Source organism: Dama dama, chromosome 9, assembly GCF_033118175.1.
Source record: "Dama dama isolate Ldn47 chromosome 9, ASM3311817v1, whole genome shotgun sequence".
NCBI classification, from domain to species: Eukaryota; Metazoa; Chordata; class Mammalia; order Artiodactyla; family Cervidae; genus Dama; species Dama dama.
Window position 1 is genome coordinate 67436376 of NC_083689.1, and position 24334 is coordinate 67460709.

The 24334-nt window shown below is 38.0% G+C and overlaps 1 protein-coding gene across 3 annotated transcripts in view; it reads right to left on the reverse strand.

The window, feature by feature from the left end:
* Nucleotides 1-3247: 3247 nt before the first annotated feature.
* FAM114A2 (family with sequence similarity 114 member A2) overlaps nt 3248-24334 on the reverse strand; it is a 37099-nt gene continuing 16012 nt past the window's right edge. For 2 of the 3 annotated variants that reach the window (XM_061151792.1, XM_061151790.1), the window contains exons 10-14: nt 15695-15817; nt 15073-15212; nt 11153-11225; nt 7030-7083; nt 3248-4968 (exon numbers count right to left, since the gene is read on the reverse strand). In XM_061151792.1, coding sequence (XP_061007775.1) covers nt 4867-4968; nt 7030-7083; nt 11153-11225; nt 15073-15212; nt 15695-15817 — 492 coding nt within the window. In that variant the 3' untranslated portion in view covers nt 3248-4866. The remainder of the gene's footprint in view (nt 4969-7029; nt 7084-11152; nt 11226-15072; nt 15213-15694; nt 15818-24334) is intronic. The other variant, XM_061151793.1, reaches the window with a different exon arrangement.

The following is a 24334-nucleotide window of genomic DNA, read 5'->3' on the forward strand; positions in this document are numbered from 1 at the left end:
CCCAAGAAAATAAAGTTTGTCACTGTTTCCATTGTTTCCCCATCTATTTGCCATGAAGTGATGTGACCAGATGATATGATCTTAATTTCCTGAATGTTGAGTTTTAAGCCAGCCACACTCTTCTTTCACCTTCATCAAGAGGCTCTTTAGTTTCTCTGCTTTCTGCCATTAGGGTGGTATCACCTGCATATCTGAGGTTATCGGTATTTCTCTCAGCAATCTTGATTCCAGCTTGTGCTTCATACAGCTCATCATTTCACATGATGGACTCTGCATATAAATTAAATAAACAGGGGCAATATACAGCCTTGATGTACTCCTTCCCCAATTTTGAAGTAGTCTGTTGTTCCATGTCTGCTTCTAATTGTTGCTTCTTGACCTGCATACAGATTTCTCAGGAGGCAGGTAAGGTGGTATTGTTTTTCCAGGTAAGGTGGAAAATTCTGGTAAGAATTTCCCAGTTTGTTGCGATCCACAGTGAAAGGTTTTAGCATAATCAATGAAGCAGATGTTTTTCTGGAATTCCCTTGTTTTGTCTACAATCCAACGAACATTGGCAATTTGATCTCTCATTCCTCTGCCTTTTCTAAATCCAGCTTGTACATCTGGAAGTTCTCAGTTCCGTACTACTGAAGCCTAGCTTGAAGGATTTTGAGCATAACCTTGCTACCACATGAAATGAGTGCAATTGTTTGGTAGTTTGAACATTCTTTGGGATTGGAATGAAAACTGATCTTTTCCAGTCCTGTGGCCACTGCTGTTTTCCAAATTTGCTGGCATATTGAGTGCAGCACTTTCACAGCATCATCTTTTAGGTTTGAAATAGCTCAGCTGGAATTCTACCACCTCCACTAGCTTTGTCCATAGTGATGCTTCCTAAGACCCACTTGACTTCACACTCCAGGATGTCTGGCTCTAGGTGAGTGATCACACCATCGTGGTTATCTGGATTATTAAGACTTTTTTTGTACAGTTCTTCTGTGTATTCTTGCCACCTCTTCTTAATATCTTCTGCTTCTGTTAAGTCCATACCATTTCTACTGGTTAGGATTTGGTGCTCTTACTGCTATGGCCCAGGTTCAATTCCTGATCAGGGAAGCCTTTCTTCTTGAGTTCCAAAGAATAGCAAGGAGAGATGAGAAAGTCTTCTTAAGTGAACAATGCAAAGAAATAGAGGAAAACAACAGGATGGGAAAGACTAAAGATCTCTCCAAGAAAATTAGATACCAAGGGAACATTTAATGCAAAGATGGGCACAATTAAGGACAGAAATGGTATGAACCTAACAGAAGCAAAAGTTTCCACCTTATACGTTTGATATTCTGGCTCCATATTCTCTAGTAGCAGGAAAGCACTAAGTATCCTTTTCTTTTTCCTTCCCTTGCTCCTTTTCCTTCGTTCTTTCTTACAGTCAGACAATATTTCCTACCATGTGCCAGACCCAATACCAAGAGCTAGGAATGCAATGGTGAGCAAAACACACACAGAAAAACAGGTACTTAAGTGTTTGTTGATTTACTGAATGCTCTAAACGCCTTTATTGTTGTTGTTTAGTCACTCAGTAATGGTCAACCTTTTTGCAACTTCATGGACTGTTGCCCACCAGGCTCCACTATCCATGGGATTTCCCAGGCAAGAATACTAGAGTGGGCTGCTATTTCCTTCACCAAGGGATCTTCCCGACCCAGGGATCAAACCCGCATCTCCTGCATTGGCAGGTGATTCTTTACCACTGATTCTTACCACCTGGGAAGCCACTCTAAACTCCTAAAAATATTCAATTCTTACTTTGAAATTTTGCTTCAACATACATGCAACCCATGCAGTTTTCATTATGCTCAGTAATGCACCTGGAAGCAACAAAGGAAGAGCAGGTTGTACTAAAGAGAAGTTCTTCAGTTATGACATAAACAGCCACAATTATGATGTAAACAACTCAGGCTTAAACAAGTTTGGCTGAAATTGGCTGAATTGTCTGGTAGAAACTCTGTGACAGATTACTCCCATTCCAACTTTAAAAATGTGCTCTAAAAAATTAAGGATACCGGTACATGTACAGCAGATCTGGGAAAGTGACTTCCCTTTAGAACTACCTTAAGAGCATAGCGCTGGCCAGTGTGTACACTGGATATAAATGTGGGACTGACATTAGTTTATGAACATTTCTATTTCCTTTAGATCAAATTAATGAAGTCTCTTTCAATCACAGCCTTTAAAAAATTCAATAGTAGGAAGAGGAACATTTATTCTAGTAATAACATTTAATCTATCAAGGTGCTAAGTGAATTGGGAAGAGGTGGGTGGCACATACTAAGACAGAGCAGTAAATCTTTGATAGCAGAAAATTTAAAGGAAGTAGCACCAAAAAGGGAGAAGGCAATGGCACCCCACTCCAGTACTCCTGCCTGGAAAATCCCATGAACAGAGGAGCCTGGTAGGCTGCAATCCATGGGGTCGCTAAGAGTCGGACAGGACTGAGCAGCTTCACTTTCATTTTTCACTTTCATGCACTAGAGAAGGAAATGGCAACCCACTCCAGTGTCCTTGCCTGGAGAATCCCAGAGACGGGGAGCCTGGTGGGCTGCCATCTATGGGGTCGCACAGAGTCGGACACAACTGAAGTGACTTAGCAGCAGCGGCACCAAAAAGAGTAGGTATCATCAAGAAACTATATCATGTACTCACTCCAAATGGGATAATCAAGCATGCGTCATCCAAAGCCATCACCATAATTCAACAGGTTCCAATATGCCCCCTCAACCTACCCACTTCACCTATCAATGAATGTTTATGTTCTTATTTCCTCAACTCTACTACATCAAGGAACTTTCATTCATTATACTCTAGGTGAAGGGTAGGCAACTGTTATGAAGAATCAACTGGCCCTTTCATCACTTCATTGGTGGTCTTCATAATCCACTGGAACACATGTGGGTGGGCAGGTGAAGCTGATGAGAGGGATGAGAGAAAAAGAAGAGGCAGTAAGTCACATTGGCCTTTTGTAAGGTCCAATCTCAAATAGGTGAAATTGGGGGCTGCAATCTGGACAGATGCATAAACAGCCACTGTTCTATCCCCCACTCTATACCCCTTTCTTAAAGAAAAGCCTTAGATATGTTTCCAGATCGAAGAGTAAAAGCTGAAAACTGCCCTTATATGAGAGTCCAAACAGGTAGTAGTCAGTGTGACCAGTTTCCAAACCTTGCTCAAAAGAATACCATGTTCAGTTCAGACAGAGCAACTGAGCTTGAGGCACACATTAGGGCTGGGAACACCAGCTTTATTTACCATAACACAACTGCTTTTCTGAAATTATAGAATTGCTCACTTTGGGAACACTGAAATGTGTCTGTAAAAAAGAATACTCAAAAACTTTTCTCATCATATTAGAACATAGCATAAGCAGAGTTAACATTTTAGTGATGTTGGTGAGCCTTTTGATTCCAAATCTGCCTTGCTTAACAAACTGCCCCCTACCCCAAATAAGGTGACACACAGAAATAGTCTTGACACCAACCTATGTTATAGCTTCACTTTGCTATTTCTTTGGTCTGGGAAAATACTGGGGCTTACAATTGGAAAACTAAATAAAAGGATAAACTGACAGAATTATAACATTTTATTTAAAGGTTTAAAAGATATGGGGCAGAACTCATAAAAGTTACCTGAATCATTAAAAACCACCTAGTTGGAGAACTTTTTTTTTTTAAAGAGTGGATACCAAAATAGCTGTTAGGACCTATAAATCTTTTAAACTGCTGAAGAAAGCAAAAGAAGGCTTAGAATCTAAAGGATAAAAGTTATATTTATAAACATGCTAAAGAATACATTAAAAGAAACAAAAAAGAATGAAGAAAAATATACTGTGTAATCCTATCATACATGAACATCATTTTCATGGGATTCTACAATCCACTTCAACAATATTCAAGTAACAAAATCTCCATCGCTGAAAGAGCTTCAACCCTCCTTTGGAGCTGGCTATTACAGAATTCATCCTGCATATAGGGTATGCATGAAAAACATCCTACAAACTCAGAATATCTACAAACATGAAACTGTTTCTCCAAATTGCATTTCTTTGTCTTGAATCCGGTAGAGTGGGAGTCAACAACAACTTGAAGCTTACCATCGTGGGATATGAGAGCAACTTGAAGTCAAAGGACACTTTGCTATAGTTAATTAATGTGGCTATAGGTAGGTATATTCTATAAGCTTCTCCTCAATGGCACATATCTACTGAGAATTAAAGAGTAGAGGTAATTTTCTAACCAATTCCAAAAATCCATGTAATAAAGGGCAATCACTACGGAGTTTATACATACTCAGTTTTCTTAAAAGCCACAGATTTTATTATAGAAAGGAGAAAGAAAATGGCATTAACAGGTCAAGCACATGAATTCCAAAATACTGAATTCCTTTTCCTCTTTTTTTTTTTTTAAATTTCTATTCCTCTTGCTTAACAACCAATTATATCCATGGACTATAAAACGACATCCATGACAAAAATTTTAGTGTTTTACATATTGTCAAAGAAAGATCAATATCTTTGCCTGAGTATCCCATTAACTTTCACCTAGAGCTATTATTTTTGAACTGTCTATAAAAGTTTCTTTTCAAATAATTTATTAATTATAACAACTGGGAAGAGCAGTGTGAGGACCTGAATACTTCAGTCAAGCAGTGAAGACAACAAACTTCCTTCACATCTGCTCTCCTGCCGGGATTTTTATATACTAAAATAACCTTTCTCCCTCACTTCTGCAGGGCTACCCAGAAGTGAGTGGCATTTCTCAACCATCACAAGTCTCAGGTATAATCTTCTCTGTTCCTCAATGTTCGGACAAAGGCCTCTGGACATGAAGCTCATGCCTCTGGTAATTCAGTCTTGTTCTCAATAAATGAGATCTCCAATACAGGTAAAAGTAGCTGAAAGGCATCCTGAATGTAGGAAGCACTGTTTGATGCCTATAGGGATAAGAAATGAAAAATAAGAAAATGAAAATACTGCAATCTCTTAAAAGAGAAAATATAAGACAACAAAAATCAAACTAATTTTTATAATCTAACTGAATCTGTAGCCTGGCAAATAAGAATACAGACTTAATCATTTCACTGAAGTTAAAAGGAAAAGAATGACCCAGATCTTAAGATGATATGATAGCACAAAAAAAGAATGTCACCATTTTTGTCCAACTGGTCCATCAAAAATAATAGCCATTCTTTGGCATCTTGCTCAAATTCAGCATTCAAAGCTTATTGATTCCTTGAATGAGTGGGTAGATCCTGTCACAAGCATTTTAGTCAATTACTCAAAGAGGATTCAGAAGGCTATGAATTCTAAATCAACGGAATTTATAGTCCGTTGTGACTGCTCCTCTTCCATGGACTCAGCACAGTTGTGAACATGACACAGGTGTTCACAAGTATCAACAAAGAATACTACTTTTAAAGATGATAAAGTATAGATATATTTCTGTCTAGTACAAGAGACATATTAATGAAAAGCTAGGATTTATTACGCCCAGAGTTTACCAGACTTCATTAATATCTGACAAGTTCTGACTTTTCAGAAGAAGAACAGAGTTAATTACAATAAAAAAAAAAAAAGTATAATTTCAAGGACAAGAGTGTTCAAATCTATAAGCAAGAACAACCAACTCAAAAATAGCAGAAGGGTAGCCATATCAAGTGAGTTTACCTTTTTTTGATTTATCAATAGCGTAAGTTTAAATGGTTATTAAAACTTCAGTGTGATATTTGATGCCAAATTTTCCAGCCAAAAGAGACCTCACGGCACATCTAGTTAAATCTCTTATTCTGTATATAAACATAACAAGATTGCCAAGAAGGTAAATGCCTAGTCCATGATCATAATGCAAATCAGGGGAGATCCAGAACAGGACTGGCTCCAGGTTTGCAAGCTTCTTTCATCTATACTACTCTGTCATCTATTAAATCATAAATGTATTTAATTGCTTACGTGATCAGAATGATTTCCTTGACTATTAAAGGAAAATGATCCAGTTAAGGAATGAAAGGCATTCCCTCATTGGTAATATTAAAAGAATCTAAAACTAAAGAAGTAACAGTCTGGTGGCAAAAATATTTAATTCATATTTAAACCTAACTGATAATCAAATATATTTTTCCCCTTAGCCTTAGATAATATGTTTTAAATAGGTAATCAAACATCTGGATTTTTGCACAATTAATTTACAAGATAGAGTTCTTAAAACACAGAATCCAGAAAGCATCCCACATGGAGAGACTGTAATCCATCCATGGATTTAAACCACCCACCTCCTTAAATCTAATGAACTGAAGAGGGTTACGTAAACACAGGTACCCTTTTGACAAAATAAAGAAAATTCCTAGGCAAGGAAAAAGATAAAATGTTTTATTTTTGTTTTGTAACTAATCTCCTCTGCATAAATCTTAGTCCTTCAAGTAGCAGTACTAGCCTATTTGTAATTTTCAGCCCTTCATGTTTACCAGCTGGTCTCCAGAAGATGCTTCATTACTGAGAATTGTCCATTAATTACCAAGGGGTAGTACTAAGTAATGACAGCCTACTGCTTCTTCCTCTGCACTTTACCTGGCATCTTCATCTTTATACTTTGTAATTAAAGGACAGGAAATATGCATTAAGTATACATCATTTTGGTCATATCTGCATCAACACTGCTAAACTAGTTTTAAAAAGCCAAAAAAATAAAAACTTAGAAGTGAAGTGAAAGTCGCTCAGTCGTGTCCAACTCTTCGCGACCCCATGGACTATACAGTCCATGGAATTCTCCAGGCCAGAATACTGGAGTGGGTAGCCTTTCCCTTCTCCAGGGGATCTTCCCAACCCAGGGATTGAACCCAGGTCTCCCACATTGCAGGTGGATTCTTTACCAGCTGAGCTACAAGGGAAGCCCACCCTCCAAAAAAAAAAAAAAAACAACACTTAATAAGGGTTATTAATACACAATGCCCTAGAAGTTAGAGACTTTAAAAATAATAATAATAATTAGTACTACTAACCTCTAGAAATACTGCAGTGATTAATGGATTAAGGACGTCAGCCTTTTCCTTAACCTAGAACCAAGGATAATGTGTTAAGGGAGAATAGCATATTTAAAAAAAAAAAAAAGGTAAAGTATGACCCCACTTTGAAACACATCCATACACACCCATACATAAATATAAGCATAGAAAAAGCCTGAATCATATCAGGAAGAACTTTAAATTTCCTTCTTTCTATCCTTCTGTGATATCCAAATTGAGAGTGTACTCCTTTGTAGTTTTTACTGACTTTAAAAAGTATCTTCATTTCAGAAGGGGATAGAAATGGTCTATTTGACCATGAAAACTAGAAAAAATTTTAAAACAAAATATGCAGATATAAAACATGTGCTCAAAAGACTCAATTGGTTTTTTAAAATACACCATTTAGAAAACATGAAAACAAATAATGCAAATTTAATACTTGCATGTATTAGCTAGCACCTCAGAACCAACTTGCTAGGATATCTTTACGAAATACACAGAAAAATTTAGCCTCAGAAGATTAACTTTAGGAAATCCAGGAATTCTTTTTTTTTTTTGGTTTACAACAAAGCAGTTTATTTGTGATCAGTGTTTGAGACTCTATACATCCTTCACAAATTTAATTTTACATAATCTGATATTCCTCTTAAAACTTTGAACTGCTAGACTTATTTCCCTAGAACAGAAGGGCTGGTATAAGTTATTCTCCAGAAATGAGGTACCGTTTCACAGAACTAGTTTCTTTTTTGTTTGTTTTCAAGTTTTAGAGAACTAAATTTGCATTTGTTAAAATCAAAAAGTAGGAAAAGATGTTCTTTACAAATAATTTTTTATCAAGTATGTGTTCAAAGAAAGCAGGATAAAAAGGCTTTTTCACTAACATTCTGTATGTACTGGGTTGTTGTTGGAATAGGAATTAGCTGCTGTCATTTGCTAAAAGAATGAGTAGTGGGGGACAGAATATGTTGGGAATTTCATAACGGGTAACAGAACCATTCTCTTGGGTAAACCATCGGCAGGGGCAGCTGTGCTGTAACCATAGGGTGTTCCATAGCCTGAGGAAATCCAGGAATTCTTTTAAAGAAAATACTAAGAGGAAAAAAGAAGCTATATCACAGAATTGTCCCCTACAGGAAAAATCTAAACTCAAAGTGAGAAAAATTAGTTTGGGCCATGCTCTTAACTAAAATAAACGTAAGGGCCCAGAATAACTTTGTTGCCATACTGAGACTTACCACAAGCTGATTTTTTTTAAACTGAGGTATAATTGACATATAACACGATATAAACTGCAGGTATTTTTGCAGATGTACAACATAATGATTGTTATCTGCATACATGGCAAAATGAGGACAGTAAGACCAGTCAACATCTACCACTATACATAATTTTTTTCTTGTGATGAGAACTTTTAAAATCTACTCTCTTAGCAACCTTCAAATATGTAATATGGTACTATTAACTATAGACATCATGCTGCACATTACATCCCCAATGCTGTACATTATTTATTTTATAACTGAAAGTTTGGACCTTTTGACTCACTTTACCCATGTGGCCCAGCCCTACCACTTGCCTCTGGCAACCACCTATCTGTTCTCTGTATGGATGAGCTTGGTTTACTACAAAGTGATTTTTATTTGCCCATTTAAAACACCCTTGATTTTATCCCAATTCATGATTATTGATGTCTGAATCATCTTCCTTAGTTCACACACCTTCAGTAAATTTTCACAATTCCTTAAACCAGAACAAAACAAAACAAAAAAAAAACTTTAGCTTTAACTACAACTCTTCTACTGGCTGGCAACCGCAAAATATGAGAGTTACCACAGTCTAAGTAAGGCACTGTCCTTACGACTAGAGTCAAACTTCGGAATTCTTATCTCATCAAAGTCTACATTCTCATCACAGGTCTCAGGAGAGCAGCACAAAATATACTGAAGATTGTATATAAAAGAACAAAAATGAGATGCAAAATTCAGTTAGATGTAGATAAACCAATCCTAAAATTCAGATGTAATTGCACAGGGCCCAAGACAGACAAAAAAAGTCTTGAAAAAGAATAACAAAGTTGGAAAACTTACACAGCTTGATTTCAAAAACTACTACAAAGCTACAGTAATCTATGGCATTGGCATAAAGATATACACAGATCAATGCAATAGAAATAAGAGTCCAGAAAGAAATCCACATGTCTACAGTCAGTTGATATTAGATAAAAAGGGGCTAAGACAATTCAAAAGAGGAAAATTTTCCAACAAACGGTGCTGGGAATACTGGGTATCCACACGCAAAAAAATGAAGTTGGGCCCCTACCTCACTTCCTACACAAAAAAATGGATAACAGACATAAACATAAGAGCCACATCATAAAAGTCTTAGGAAAAAAACATGAATAAATCCTCATGATCTTGGGTTAGGCAATGATTCTTTAGATAAGATACCAAAAGAACAAGTGATAAAAGAGAATATTGACAATTTGGGTTCTATCACTATTCACTATCAAGAAAGTGAAAGGATAGCTCATGGACTGGGAGAAAACATGTGCATATCATATATTTGGTAAGGAACTTCTATCTACAAAAACTAAAGAACTTCTATAACTCAACGTTGTTGTTCAGTTGCTCAGTTACGTCTGACTCTTTGCAACCCATGGACGGCAGCACATCAGACTTCCCTGTCCTTCACCATCTCCTTCAGTCATGTCCAACTCTTTACAACCCCATGAACTGTAGCCCGCCAGGCTCCTCTGTCTGTGGGATTCTCCATGCAAGAATACTGGAGTGGGTTGCCATTCCTTTCTCCAGGGGATCTTCCCAACCTGGGGATCAAACCCAGGTCTCCTGCATTGCAGGTAAATTCCTCACTGTCTGAGCTACAGGGAAGCCCCCTATAACTCAATAATAAATCGTAATTATTAAAAGACAAATAATTAAAATCAGAATAAATAAGAAATAATAAATAATAAACATCCCAATTTAGAAACTAACAATAAAAAGATAACCTTAAAAACAGGCAAAGGACTCAAAATGACATTTCTTTAACGAAGACATACAAATTGCTAACAAGCACATGAAAAGATGCTCAACATAATTAGCCAACAGGAAATGCAAAAAGAAAAAAAACCATAATGAGATAATACTTCATGCCTACTAGCTCAGATAAAATTTTAAAAAATAAAACAGACAATAGCAAGTGTCAACAAGGATGTGGAGAAACTGGAACCCTCATACATTGCTGGCAGGGGTGTAAAATGGTGCAACTACTTTGGAAAACAGTCTGACAGTTCCTTAATGGTCTATATTTCCCATATGACCCAGAAATTCCACTCCTAACTATCCACCCAAGAGAAATAAAAACATATATGCATGTTTATAGTAACAACATTCATTACAACCAAAAAGCATAGACAATCTGAATGTCTATCAACTGATAAACAGAGAAATAAGGTATATCCATAAAACAGAGTATTATTTAGTAATAAAAAGGAAATACTGACACAATGTGGATGAACCTCAAAAACATTACACTAAGTGAAAGAAGGGCTTCCCAGGTGATTCAGTGGTAAAGAATCTGCCTGTCAGGCAGGAGACGCAGGTTTGATCCCTGGGTCAGGAAGATCCCCTGGAAAAGGAAATGGCAACCCACGCCAGTATTCTTGCCTGAGAAATTCCATGGACAAAGGAGCCTGGTGGGCTATAGTCCATGAGGTCGCAGAGTCAGATACAACTTAGCAACTAAAGCATCACAAACAAGTGAAAGAAACCAGACACAAAATACCACAATACTGAATGATCCCGTTTACAGTAAATATCCAAAATAGGCCAATCTATAGACAGAAAATATATTAGTGTTGCTTAAGGTTAGAAGTATACAGAGGAGAAGGGAATAGTAAGTGACTGCTAATGGTGTGAGGTTTTCTGAGAGGTGATGAAAAAGATATAAAATTAGATTATGGTGATGGCTACACAGCCCTGTAAATATATTAAAAAATCACTAAAATGTACACTTAAATAGACAAGTTTTTAAGATATGTAAACTATATCTTAATAAAGCTATTCTAAAAACAAAACAAAATAGACATTAGCCCAATATAAAAGTCATGAATTCTTACCCCAGCAGTTGTTAGGCAGGTAGTGAACTCTTTAGACAGACAGGACAATTCTTTACACAACAAAACTGTTAGCCTAGAAAAGAAGGGAAAAGAGGAGAGTTTTTTCTGTTTTATTATTTTCTCTCTTTTTTTAAAAATAAAGCTACTATCAGAAAAAAAAAAAAACACCTGATACTAAAATGTGAAAGAAGGCAGCTTTTAAAGCAAGTATTTGGAGGCCCATGCTACAGGAAGAGAAGTTTTAGTCCTTAGAGAAATATTTTTCTACAAAATTCTCTAGAAAATACTATGCTTTCAAATTAAATCAAAGGAAATAACTAAGATACATTGTAAGGATACAAGGTAGTACCTGAAAGATCCTACTTTTCATTTAGAAAAATAGTTAAATATTTATTCATTCATTCAACACATACTGAAAGGCTTCTATGTGCCAGGTACTTCTGAGCACTGGGGATATATTAGTAAACAAGCAAAGTACTAGTTTTCATGAATACTAACTTACTTGCTGATTAAGAGGGAGACTATAAATATAGAAAAAGATGGGTATTTGTATATGTTTATAGTCATGTATGTATACATTTATACACAGACACATAAACATAGATATATTTATATATACATAATATGCACTAAATGGTGATATGAGTTAATAAAATAAAGAATTCAAAAATGTATCAGGAAAAAGCAAATCAAAACCATAATAAGACAGTAACGTTATACTGAGTGAAACAAGTGAGATACAGGAAGACAAATATGGTATCACTTATATGGGGAATCTTAAAAAAAGGGGGTACAAATGAACTTATTTACAAAACAGAAGTAGAGTCATGGATGGAGGAAACAAACTTATGGTTACCAGGGTGGGGAGGGAGAAACTGGAAGACTGGGACTGAGGTATACACACCACTATATATAAAATACATAACTACTAATAACCTGCTATATACAGCACAAGGAACTCTCTCAGTACTCTAATGGCCTATGTGGGAAAAGAATCTTAAAACAAAAAGTGGATATATGTACAACTGATTCAGTTTGCTGTACACCGGAAACTAGTACAACACTGTAAACCAACTACACTCTAATCAAAGTTTTTTTGATTTTTAAAAAATTTAAAATTTTTCTAGAAAACTACAATGCGACATCACCTCATACCTGTCAGAATGGTTGTCATCAAAAAGAACACAAATAACAAACGTTAGCAACAATGTGGAAAAGGGGGTACCCTTGTAACTGATGGTGGGAATGTAAATTGGTGCAGCCACTGTGGGAATAGTATAGTTTTCTCAAAAAACTAAAAACAGGACTACCATATGACCCAACAATTCCACTCCTGGGTACATATCCAAAAAAAAAAAAAAAACCCCACTAACTCAAAAAGATACACGCACTCCAATGTTCATAACAGTGTTATTCACAATTGCCAAGATATGGAAGTAAACTAAGTGTCTATCAACAGATGAATGGATAAAGATGCTGTATACATACACAATGGACTACTACTTGGCCATAAAAAAGAATGAAATTCTGCCATTTACAGCAACATGGATGGACTAAGAGGGCATAAGTCAGATAGAGAAAGACAAATACTGTATGATATCACTTATATATGGAATTAAAAAAAACACAACAAACTAATGAATAAAATAAACAAAAGGCAAACTCACATACAAGGAGAACATAGTGGTTACCAGTAGGGAGAGGGAGGGAAGGGCAATATGTAGGTGAGGGAGTGGGAAGTACAAACTATTGGGTGTTAAGACAGGCTATACAACATGGGTAATAAAGCCAATATTCTGTAATAACTGTGAATCTTTATTCTTTTTAAAGATAATCTTTAAAAACCATATAAAACTTATAACTAAAAAAAAAAAAAAAAGAAACAAAATGGGCTTTCTTGGTGGTCAAGTGGTTAAGAATCCACCTGCCAACAGATGGGTCACAGGTTCAGTCCCTGGTCTGGGAAGATCCCACATGCCGTAGAGTCACTAAGCCTGTGAGCCACAACTACTGAAGCCCAGGCGCCTAGAGCCTGTGATCTGCAATGAGAAGCCACTGTAATGAGAAGACTGCATACCACATTGAAGGGTAGCCCCCACTTGCCACAACTAGAGAAAGCCTGTGTGCAGCAATGAAGACCCAATGCAGCCAAAAATAAAATAAATAAATAAATAAAATATAAATCCAAACCTTGAGGAAGTTAAACTGATCTATGTGATACTGAAAGAGTTAGAGGGGAAAAAAGAATAAGAAAATGGTTGAAGACAGCATTTTAGATTGGAGGTGAAAAAAGGAACCTCTTAGAAGTGAAACTGAAACCAGTGAGGGGAAGAGCCATGACTGGAAAAGCATTCCAAGCAGTGGAAAAAGCTACTTTCCCAAAGAACAGGATGCTGTACATTTGTGAATCCCTCATCCTAAGGATGGGGCTTCCTTGGTGGCTCAGACGGTAAAGTGTCTGCCTGTAATGCAGGAGACCCGGGTTCGACCCCCAGGTCGGGAAGATCCACTGGAAAAGGAAATGGCAACCCACTCCAGAACTCCTGCCTGGACAATTCCATGGACGGAGGAGCCTGGTGGGCTACAGTACATGGGATTGCAAAGAGTCGCACATGACTGAGCAACTTCCCTTCTCATCCTAAGAATGTTTAAAACAAGACTAGGCCCCCTCCTTATGGGATGTTGTTGAGAGGCAGCAAAACTGTAGTGAAGAAGAGGCCCAGAGACCATCAAGGGTCTCTTCTAATTATAACACACTAGACACTCTCACTCATGTTTTTTTCCCAATGAAAATTCTCATTTAATTAGGAGATTTAGTTAGAAAACAGTAAGGTTCTTGTTTTTTCCCTCTTGTGACTATAGAAAACAGCAGGGTTTTTTTTTTTCCTGTGACTATCTACATTCTGTTATTTTTAAAACTTTTGTTCAAAATCAGCAATATAGTAAAAAACAAACCAAAAAAAAATGGTTTGAAACTTAGACCTGGGTTTAAATCCCAGTCTGCAAAACTTGGCAATTTACTTATCTTCTCTTAAGTATTCCTCATTTTTAAAGCTGGACTGATCACTTATCTTAAAGTTTGTTTTAAAGATTACAAATGACACATTTACATGTGTCCCTTAGCATGGAGAAGACAATGGCACCCCACTCCAGTACTCTTACCTGGAAAATCCCGTGGATGGAGGGGCCTGGTAGGCTGCCATCCATGGGGTCACTAAGAGTCAGACACGATTGAGCAATTTCAATTCACTTCACTTAGCATGGTACCTGGCACATAGTTAGCACTCAAAAACTAGCAACTGTTATTAAGAATTCAGGTGGACTTCCCTGGTGGCTCAGTGGATAAGAATCCACCTGCCAATGCAGAGGACATGGGCTTGATCTCTGTTCTGGGAGGATTCCACATGCCACAGAGTAACTAAAGCCTGTGTGCCATAACTACTGAGCCCGAATGCCCTAGAGCCCATTCTCTGTAACAAGAGAAGCCACCGCGATGAGAAGCCCGTGCACAATGAAAAGAAGCCCCTTCTGACTGAAACTAGAGAGAGCCTATGCACAGCAACATAGACTCAGCACAACCAAAAATAAATAAATAATTTTTTTTAAAAAAAGAAAAAGAATTGAGGTTCTTAGAACTATTTTCTGTTTTCACTTATGCAGAATTCTATTCCAATTAAGGCCAATAATCTGAAAAAAAAAAAAGTAGTTTTTCAGAGTATGAGTTGGTTAAAAAGGGTAAATTTCTAATGCAGATTTAAGGCTCAATGAAAATAAACAAAATCCAAAATAAACCTCAAAGATGTGAATGGTGCAACGTGAACAACATCTAATTGAGAGGAAAGTTTCTAAAATGTTGGAAAGAAAACTGAGAAAACTCTTACAGCAATATGCATCATTTTAGAGGGACACATTACACTTACTGGCAAAGGGCTCTGCTCCTTTCTATGGTTGTTACTTCCTGTTTCCGGCCATGTAGAACCAGAGCCGCTGTTTTGTGAAAAAGTTCAATTGAGCAGGCAGTCAGTTCCGCTAGGCTCCGGATTGCAAATGCATGGATATCCTGGATGGAAAAACAAAACAAAGCATAACAAGTCCAAGCATTTGGCTTTTTTTGTACAAAAGGAAATGATACCACCTTGCTTCTCCCATATTGAAGTATTTAATACCTTGAAAGCAACAAAGACTAATACTTGCCCTTTAATAAACCTCCTCTTCTAGAGTTGTTACATAATTTTGTAACTGGGCTCACAGATGTAAAAAAGAGGCTCCCCTGAAGTGTGACTATGTGACCAAGTTTTAACCAAACAATTAGAATAAAATGTGTCAGATGTTAGCTTCTGGGAACCTTCTCATGATGCCACACATATGCACCCTTTTGTTTTCACTCTTTGCATCCTGTAGTTTGGAACTAAGATGCTGGGATCTTGGATCACAAAGTAGAAATTATGGATAGCAGTACAACAAAACAGAAAGTGCTTAGAGCCCTCTCTTGCGATACTCACATCTCAAAAGGAAAAAAAGCCCTAGTTGTTTTCGTTTTACCTCTATTGAATTGTTATTGATCTGCTCAATGCTTTCTGCTTCCAACTGTTTTTCTCCTTCTTCCTTCTCTTCCAACGGTTTGGCCAGAGATGTCCTGATCCACTCATAGGCTGTATTTCTTGCCTAAATAAGAAAAAGATTACAGTCAGCCCTCTATATCCACAGGCTCCACATCTTCAGAGTCAATCAACCATGGACTGAAAATATTCAGAGGAAAAAAAAATCCAGAAAGTTCCAAAAAGCAAAACCTGAGTTTGCCAAATGCTGGCAACTTCAACAGCATTTATATTGCATTTACAACTATATACACACCATTTATACTGTAGTAGGTATTATAAGTAATGAAGAGATGCTTTAACATATACTAGAGGATGTACAGAGAAGGCAATAGCACCCCACTCCAGTACTCTTGCCTGGAAAATCCCATGGACAGAGGAGCCTGGTAGGCTACAGACCATGGGGTCACTAAGAGAAACAACTCAGCGACTTCACTTTCACTTTTCACTTTCATGCATTGGAGAAGGAAATGGCAACCCACTCCGGTATTCTTGCCTGGAGAATCCCAGGGACAGAGGAGCCTGGTGGGGTCTATGAGGTCACACAGAGTCAGACACGACTGAAGGGACTTAAAAGCAGCAGCAGAGGAGGTACATGGGTTATAAGCAAATATTACACCATTTTGTATCGGGAAATTGATCATCCCTGAATTTTGCTATCAATAGGAGTCCCTGGAAGCAGGATGCTTCTGAGGCTGTCGAGGGATGGCTGTATAGTCCATCAGCAATTTAATTCAGCTCACCAAGATTACTGTGCCTCCACCAGCAACATTTTAGCACAATGGAGGTCAGCGCTCTTGTTCTCACCCGAACATATCATTGAACTTCTCAGTGCTGAACTTATCAGATCTCTATAAAACACTTAACATTTATGACCACTCATTCCCTCTTGAATTCTCTAATCTTTGGCTTTTTTTAAACTAGGTTGTAACTTACATAAAGTGCACAAATATTCAGAGTATGACAGGTTACATGTCTACACATTTATTTATGTTTATGTGACCCAGATCAATTATGCAACATTCCCATCCCTCTAGAAAGTCCCCCATACCCCTTCCTAGTCAGTACTGCTCAAATCAACTAGCAGTCATGGCTTTCTACTTCTCTCACCCTACTCCCTTCTCTCTCCATCAGTCCTAACTCAGTAATTCTAATATTCCCTATCTGCTGCTGACTCCTGAATCCTTATCTCCAGCACTAACTTCTCCTGAAAACAACATATTCCAACTCCTTGCTTGACATACATATCAGGATATCCTATAGGCATCTGTATCATGTATAACATGGAAAAAATTTAATTAAATTTGTCATCTTTCTCTCCCTACCCCTAATTTTTTCATCTTCTCTTACTCCCTTGAGTTTTAGAAGAACCACCAGTCATCCAAGCCAAAATACCTGAGCCATTCTAGATTCTTCCTTTCCACACACCAACATGGTCTGATTTTAGCCTATGTATTTTCCAATTTGCCCCTCCTCTTCCTCTGTTACCACCACAGGAGTTCAAATATACTTTATGGCAATAGTGCTTAGTGCTCTGGTCTCCCTGCTTGCAATTTGGCTCATCTTAAAATCCATCTTCCATAATGGTACCAGTGATCTATCTAAGCCCATAGCTGATTCCTCCACTTCTCTTCAATGGCTCCCTATCAACTAGATCATGCTCTTTGACATAATCTAAAAAGTGCCCATGATCTAGTCTACCTACCTCTCCAGCTTCTCTCACCACTTTCCACTTTATGAACTGATAATAATGACTGATAATGTGCCTGTTCTTTCATGTTATTCCCTTAGTCCAGACTGTCTTTCCCACTTTTTTCCCTTAAATCAAAGCAACTCAATTTTCTTTCAATTCTCCATCCAAACACTGTTTGCCCCAAGTAACTTTCAAAGACATCCCAGGAGACTGGGCACCTCAACAACCCTTTTATGTATGCCTACAGTCCCCTAAACACCCTTTCAGCTTGTTGTTTGGTTGCTAGGTTGTGTCTGACTCTTTGTGACCCCATGGACTGTAGCCCACCAGGCTCCTAAGTCCATGGCATTTCCCAGGCAAGAATACTGGAGTGGGTTGCCATTTCCTTCCCCAAGGAATCTTCCCAACCCAATGACTGAACCCAGGTCTCCTCGCATTGGCAGGCAGATTCTTTACCACTGAGCCACCAGGGAAGCCCCAGCTTTCTAGTTTCCTGAGCTAATAAATACGCCTTTCTCTTAATCCAGTCTGACTTAAGTTTCTGTCATTTGCAACTGAGAGAGTCCAGGTTTTTAAGGAAATGTTTACTGCCATTAAATGAGTTGACCCACTTGAGTGATTTTGTATAGACAGAATGTGTTGAGAGTTGTAACCAAGCAACAGGAATCCAAAGAAGACCTTGAGAGCTATTCCAACTGAAAACTGAGAGAATTACAGGCTTTATTACAGACATAGTATTAGGGCTGAGCCTTTAAGAATCAATAAGTGGTGCTATACCCAAGGGTACACACGAATGAGCTACAGTAGAATCTATGTACTCGACATTCACTTCAAGGTTCTTCCCCCTGTAATACAGGGCCTCCCAAAAGTTCCTCAGGTATAATCTGGCTCTGATCTATAACCTTCCCACTACTAAAGCATTAACCTTCGAAATTAAAAAATAAATAATTAACTATATAAAGATTTGGAAGCAAGAAAACACAAGGTGTACTGAGAAAACTGTGAGATAACTGGTAAGACCAGATAATAGGGTACATTCATTCATTTGTTATAAATATGTAGCACATACTGTCCTAGATGCTGGGAATATAGTGACTAATACAAACTATGGCCCTGATCTTTATTCTACTACGAAAGGACAATTAACAAGCAAACATGTAAAAGCATGAAGAAAATAAAATGAAGTGCTAAAGAGTGTAGAGTGGGTGAGTAGAAAGCAGATTCCATTTGGGTGGGCAGGAAATCTCTGAGGAGCAATATTTGAGCTGAATTCTGAAATTTAAGAGGTGTTAGCCATATAAAATATTTAGACAATGAGAGACATAAGCAGAGGGATGGGAGAAGTATGGTAAAAGATGAGGTTGGGGAGGTGAAATTTATATAGAAGAGAATAGTGAGAGATGAGGCTGTTAAGAATTCTAACAGTTGAAGAATAGTCTAAATATATGTGAAAGTCTCTACAATTTCTTTGAGGAGATAAAATGAGAGAAAAAACAGACACTGATTTATGTGAGATGGAAAAAAGAAAAATAGAGATAAGGCCATATAAAACAGAAAACTGATACTATAAATTTAACATACTTAAGAGTCATTTTAGTAGGCTTATATACTTAAAATAACCTCTCAAGTAATAAATACATTAAGTGATGTTATTACAGTCCATTCTACTGACTCAATGTAATTTATCATCCTTTTCAAGAAAATACCAAGGTAGCCACCCTCCACACCCAGATCAGTATGGAACCTTCCACTGATGAGATCCAGACTCATCAGTGCTTGTTGCTATTGTCAGTAGCTCAGCTGTGTCCGACTCTTTGCAACCCCATGGACTGTAGCCCATGGTCTGTCAGGCTCTACTGTCCATGGAATTCTCTAGGCAAGGGTACTGGAGTTTGTAGCCATTCCCTTCTTCAGGGGATCTTCCTGACCCAGGGATCAAACCCGGGTCTCCTGCATTGCAGGTAGCTTCCTTACATCTGAGCCTCTAGGCTCATGCTTAGTCATGTCCAACTCTTTGCAACCCCATGGACTGTAGCCCGCCAGGCTCCTCTGTCTGTGGGATTTTTCAGGCAAGAATACTGGAGTGGCTTGCCATTTCCTCCTCCAGAGGATCTTCCCAACCCAGTGATATACCCTGCATCTCCTGCACTGCAGGCAGATTATTTACCCACTGAGCCACCGGGGAAGACCTACAAATTAAAAGGCACCTTTGAGCTTAGCTTCTGCAACAGCTTATTTATTTATTTTGCTGAAAAAAAAGTGAGGCCTTGAAGAAGGAATGGGATTTGACTACATCACATGTGAGGGTCAGAATAAGAATCAGAATTGCGCTCTCAGATTTTTATTTCATTGCTTTTCCTCTGCCTCATACAGACTCTCATATAAATTCCTGGAAGTAATCAGGCCCTTATCCTTAATCATTGTTTATCTTAAGTCTCAAAACCCAAAATATAAGCAATATGAAAACTGCTTTCAGAGAATGACTAGGACTAAATAACTTATTATTATAATCTCTTTGAGCAGAGAAACTATGTCTCTTTCATTACTTTTTCCTTAGCACCTAGCAAAATAAAGGTTTATTATAAATGTATTTATTGAACATCTAAATGTATAACACACTGAGATACCTTCTTCAGGACTATAAACAATGTATATTTACTATGGGCCAGGTACTTTTCAGAGCTCTGTGTGTATTAACACATTAAATCTTTACAGGAACCCTACATTATCCCTGCCTCCCAGACAGAGAAGCTGAGGCACAGAGAGGTTGAGCAATTTGTTTAAGACTGCACAGAAAGTAAGATGGTAAAGGTGGGATTTTAAGAACAATAAAGCATATCACAGATCCAGTCTTGAAGAAATTTAACTGTTAGAATGGGAGGTGAGATACACACATTTAAAAACAAGAACGAACCAATGATGATTTTATGAAGTACATCTGCACAGTTAAGTGAATAAAGTGCTACATGGAGTATACATATAGTATGAATACTTTTATATAAGGAGATAAGAAAATATATCTGTTATCTAAAAAAGAAACATAGGAAGGATACGCTGGACAACAAGAAAGTTCAAAATATAAAAGGAGAGAAGAGAATGGAGTAGATAGGAATTGGGAGGGAGTGACACTTCTGTGCATATTTTTTTGAAGTTCTGACTTGAACACACGTTAATACTCTACATATTCAAAGATTAAATTAACAAGAGAAGACAGTAAATAAATCATAAATTTTTTTGTAGATTGGTTTTATAGTAGTATGGGCAAGCATACATTTCAAATGCATTAGAGGATAGAGGAAAGTAGAAAATGTGGCAATGTTACTGGGAGACAGAGTTCTTACTGTGAAAGAGACAAATGTAAAATGGGGAGAGGTAAAGAAGAACCCATAAAAATGGACTGAAACTGGGGTTATTGGTATGAACTCATGATCTCTGAAATAAGTATATGCGTATACACATTTACACACATACATACACTTATGCATATACACAGGGTGGTGCACATGTGTGTTCAGTTCAGTCACTCAGTCGTGTCCGACTCTTTGCGACCCCATGAACTGCAGCGCGCCAGGCCTCCCTGTCTATCACCAACTCCCAGAGTTTACCCAAACTCATGTCCATTGAGTCGGTGATGCCATCCAACCATCTCATTCTCTGTCGTCCCCTTCTCCTCCTGCCCTCAATCTTTCCCAGCGTCAGGGTCTTTTCAAATAAGTCAACTATTCACATCAGGTATCCAAAGTATTGGAATTTGAGCTTCAACATCAGTCCTTCCAATGAACACCCAGGACTGATCTCCTTTAGGATGGACTGATTGGATCTCCTTGCAGTCCAAGGGACTCTCAAAGGTCTTCTCCGACACCACAGTTCAAAAGCATCAATTCTTCAGTGCTCAGCTTTCTTTATAGCCCAACTCTCACATCCATACATGACCACTGAACAAACCACAGCCTTGACTAGATGGACCTTTGTTGACAAAGTGATGTCTGCTTTTTAATATGCTGTTTAGATTGGTCATAACTTTCCTTCCGAGGAGTAAGCATCTTTTAATTTCATGGCTGCAATCACCATCTGCACTGATTGCAGATGGAGCAATTTTTCTGGAGCCCAGAAAAATAAAGCTAAATACACTTCCTGGCTCTGCAGCTTCCCAGGTGGCACTACTGGTAAAGAACCTGCCTGCCAACGCAAGAGACATAAGAGTCACGGGTTCGATCCCTCAGCTGGGAAGATACCCTAGAGGAGAGCATGGCAATCCCCTCCAGTATTCTTGCCCGGAAAATCCCACAGTTGAGGAGCCTGGTGGGCTACAGTCCACAGGGTCACAAAAAGCTGGATGTGACTGAAGCAAGTTAACACACACACACAGCTCTGCCAACAAACACACACACACAGGTCTGCCAACAAGCCTAGAAACAAAGACACCCCAAACAATGAGCACATCTAGCATCTAGGTTTTGGCCTGAAATATCAAAAAGGAACCATGGCTCCTTGAATTTCAGGTTGATTCTAGGGAGAAATATGGAAGGCACAAGATCTTATTATGCCCAAAAATAAGGAAATACTCAAAGACTAATAGGGACACGTCACACAGGAGTCAGCTTGAAGGACAATTTGAACACCAAAATAATTAAGGACAGTAATGAATTACAAACCAATGGGGAAAAAAATAGAAACCCATGAGACCATACCAATAACAGATAATAAAGAGACAAGGGGAGAAGGTAAAGTTCTTAACTCTTCAGCAGAATGCTGACAGCCAACTGCTAAATGTGAAGCATGTACTGAGATTGAAACAAATCATCATTTGGCAATCATCACAGTAAAGACTGGTGCATCAAGAATCATGAATAGCTGCTAAAGCTAGGATGCTGAATGATGAGCAGCAGGGTATTTGTATGGTCTTAAAAATGTCTCCCCACAGAAAGCCTATTAGTAGCACAGGAACAAAATCATAACCATACAGTAAGAAATCAGACAACACCCCACCAATAAGGGACGGATGGACATCATGTGCCTCTATATATTTTGTACCCTGTGCAGGATACAACATTATTTACAAGCTCTTTCAGCTGAGAATGCATAACTTGACTTTAATCATGAGAAAACATCAGACAACCCTCAAGTAAGGAATACTCTACTTCTATAAAGGGAGAAGAAGGGACTTGTATTTCTCAAAAATGTCAAAATAATAAAAGATAAAGAAAGGCTAAGGACTATTCCATATTAAAAGGGACTAAACAAACAAAAACGAAGTAAATACAGATTATGAGAGACAAAGTATGTGACAAAGAAATACAATTTATGATCATGTACTTGCTCCAACATTAAAGGGAAAAAATGAAGGACATTATCAGGTCAACTGACAAAACTGGAATGTGGACAACAGATTAAATAAAGTATGGTATCAATGTTAAATTTATTGCAGTTGATAATTAGTGTGGTTATAGAAGGGACTATCCATATTCTTAAGAGACACATATTGAAATATTTAGGAGTACAGGGCTATCATACTTATAATTTACTCTCAAGAAATAGTCCCAGGGAATTCCCTGGCAGTCCAGTGGTTAAGATTCCATGCTTCCCTGGAAAAAAAATAATAATAATGATAAAAAAATAAATAAAAAAAAATTTAAAATATGACAAAACCCACTGGAAAAAATAATAATAATAATAATAAAATAAATAAATAAATAAAATAAATAAATAAAAAGATTCCATGCTTCCACTGTGGATGGTATGGGTTTGATCCCTGGTTGTGGAACTAAAGATCCTGCATGCCACATAACAAGGCCAGAAATAATCCCAATAATAGTTATAACATGTGTGTGCATGTATGTATGAGGGAGGGAGAGAGAAAGGGATAGAAAGAGAACACATTTGCAAGCACAAATGATTAAGTAAATGAAGTAAAATGTTATCAGGTATATGAAGGGCTATTTGTTCTATTCTTGTAACTTTTTTCTAAGTTGGATATTATTTCCAAAACAAAAACACTACGATCCAAGCTATAAAATGCTGTAGTTAAAAGTGCTACAGACAAGATGAGGGAGAGGAGCTGCTGAGGCGAGGTGCCGAAAGCTTTCCTAGAGAATGCAGCATTTTCACTGGTCATGAGAGAGCAATGCATAACTTCCCTCAAGCATCATATTTCTTACCCTGGGGTATGCAAGAGGTGACTCTGATGTCTATTTAATGGCTGTCAGTCTTCCCTGGCCAGGAAGCAATGTGTGCCTGCTGCTAACTGATCCTAAGATGTTTCTTGAGATGAGGAGAAGAGGGTGAAGAGGCAGCAGGCAGCCCAAGACCCATAGAATAGTTCCTAAGAGCTGGCACACTGGTATAAAGGCTAGGCGGGTCCTGCTCTGGAAACAGTCTCTCCCGACCTACCCTGAGCTCTGACCAAAGTCCTGTGCTCCAGCTCAGGCATCACCACCAAAGAGCAAGGTCCAGGTCAAGAACTCTCTCATTTCCACAAGCTAAATGGTCATTATCTGAGTTACTGGGTTCTGGGAAATGGCAGCCTCTAGCTACCTAACGGCAGGGGCCACAAGCCATCATCTGTGAATCACTCAGCGCCCTGAGAACGTCAACAGAGAGTGAGACCTCAATAGTGAGCTAGCCCATTGGTATCACAATGGCTGGTGAGCACGACCAAAGGCTGGGGCCTAATTTAAGCTTTCAGACAAGCAAAGCAGTCCATATGAAAACAGGTGAGGATGGCAGATGTGTTGGGGGGTTGGGGGTGGGAGGTGCAGTGTGAGTTTAACACACTAACCTGTGAAACCAAGAAGCAGACACAAGGTATGGAACTCAGAATATACCCTTGGTGTTGGTGACATCCTTGCCAGGAATTTACAACCTTACATTCTTTATCCACTAAATATATGT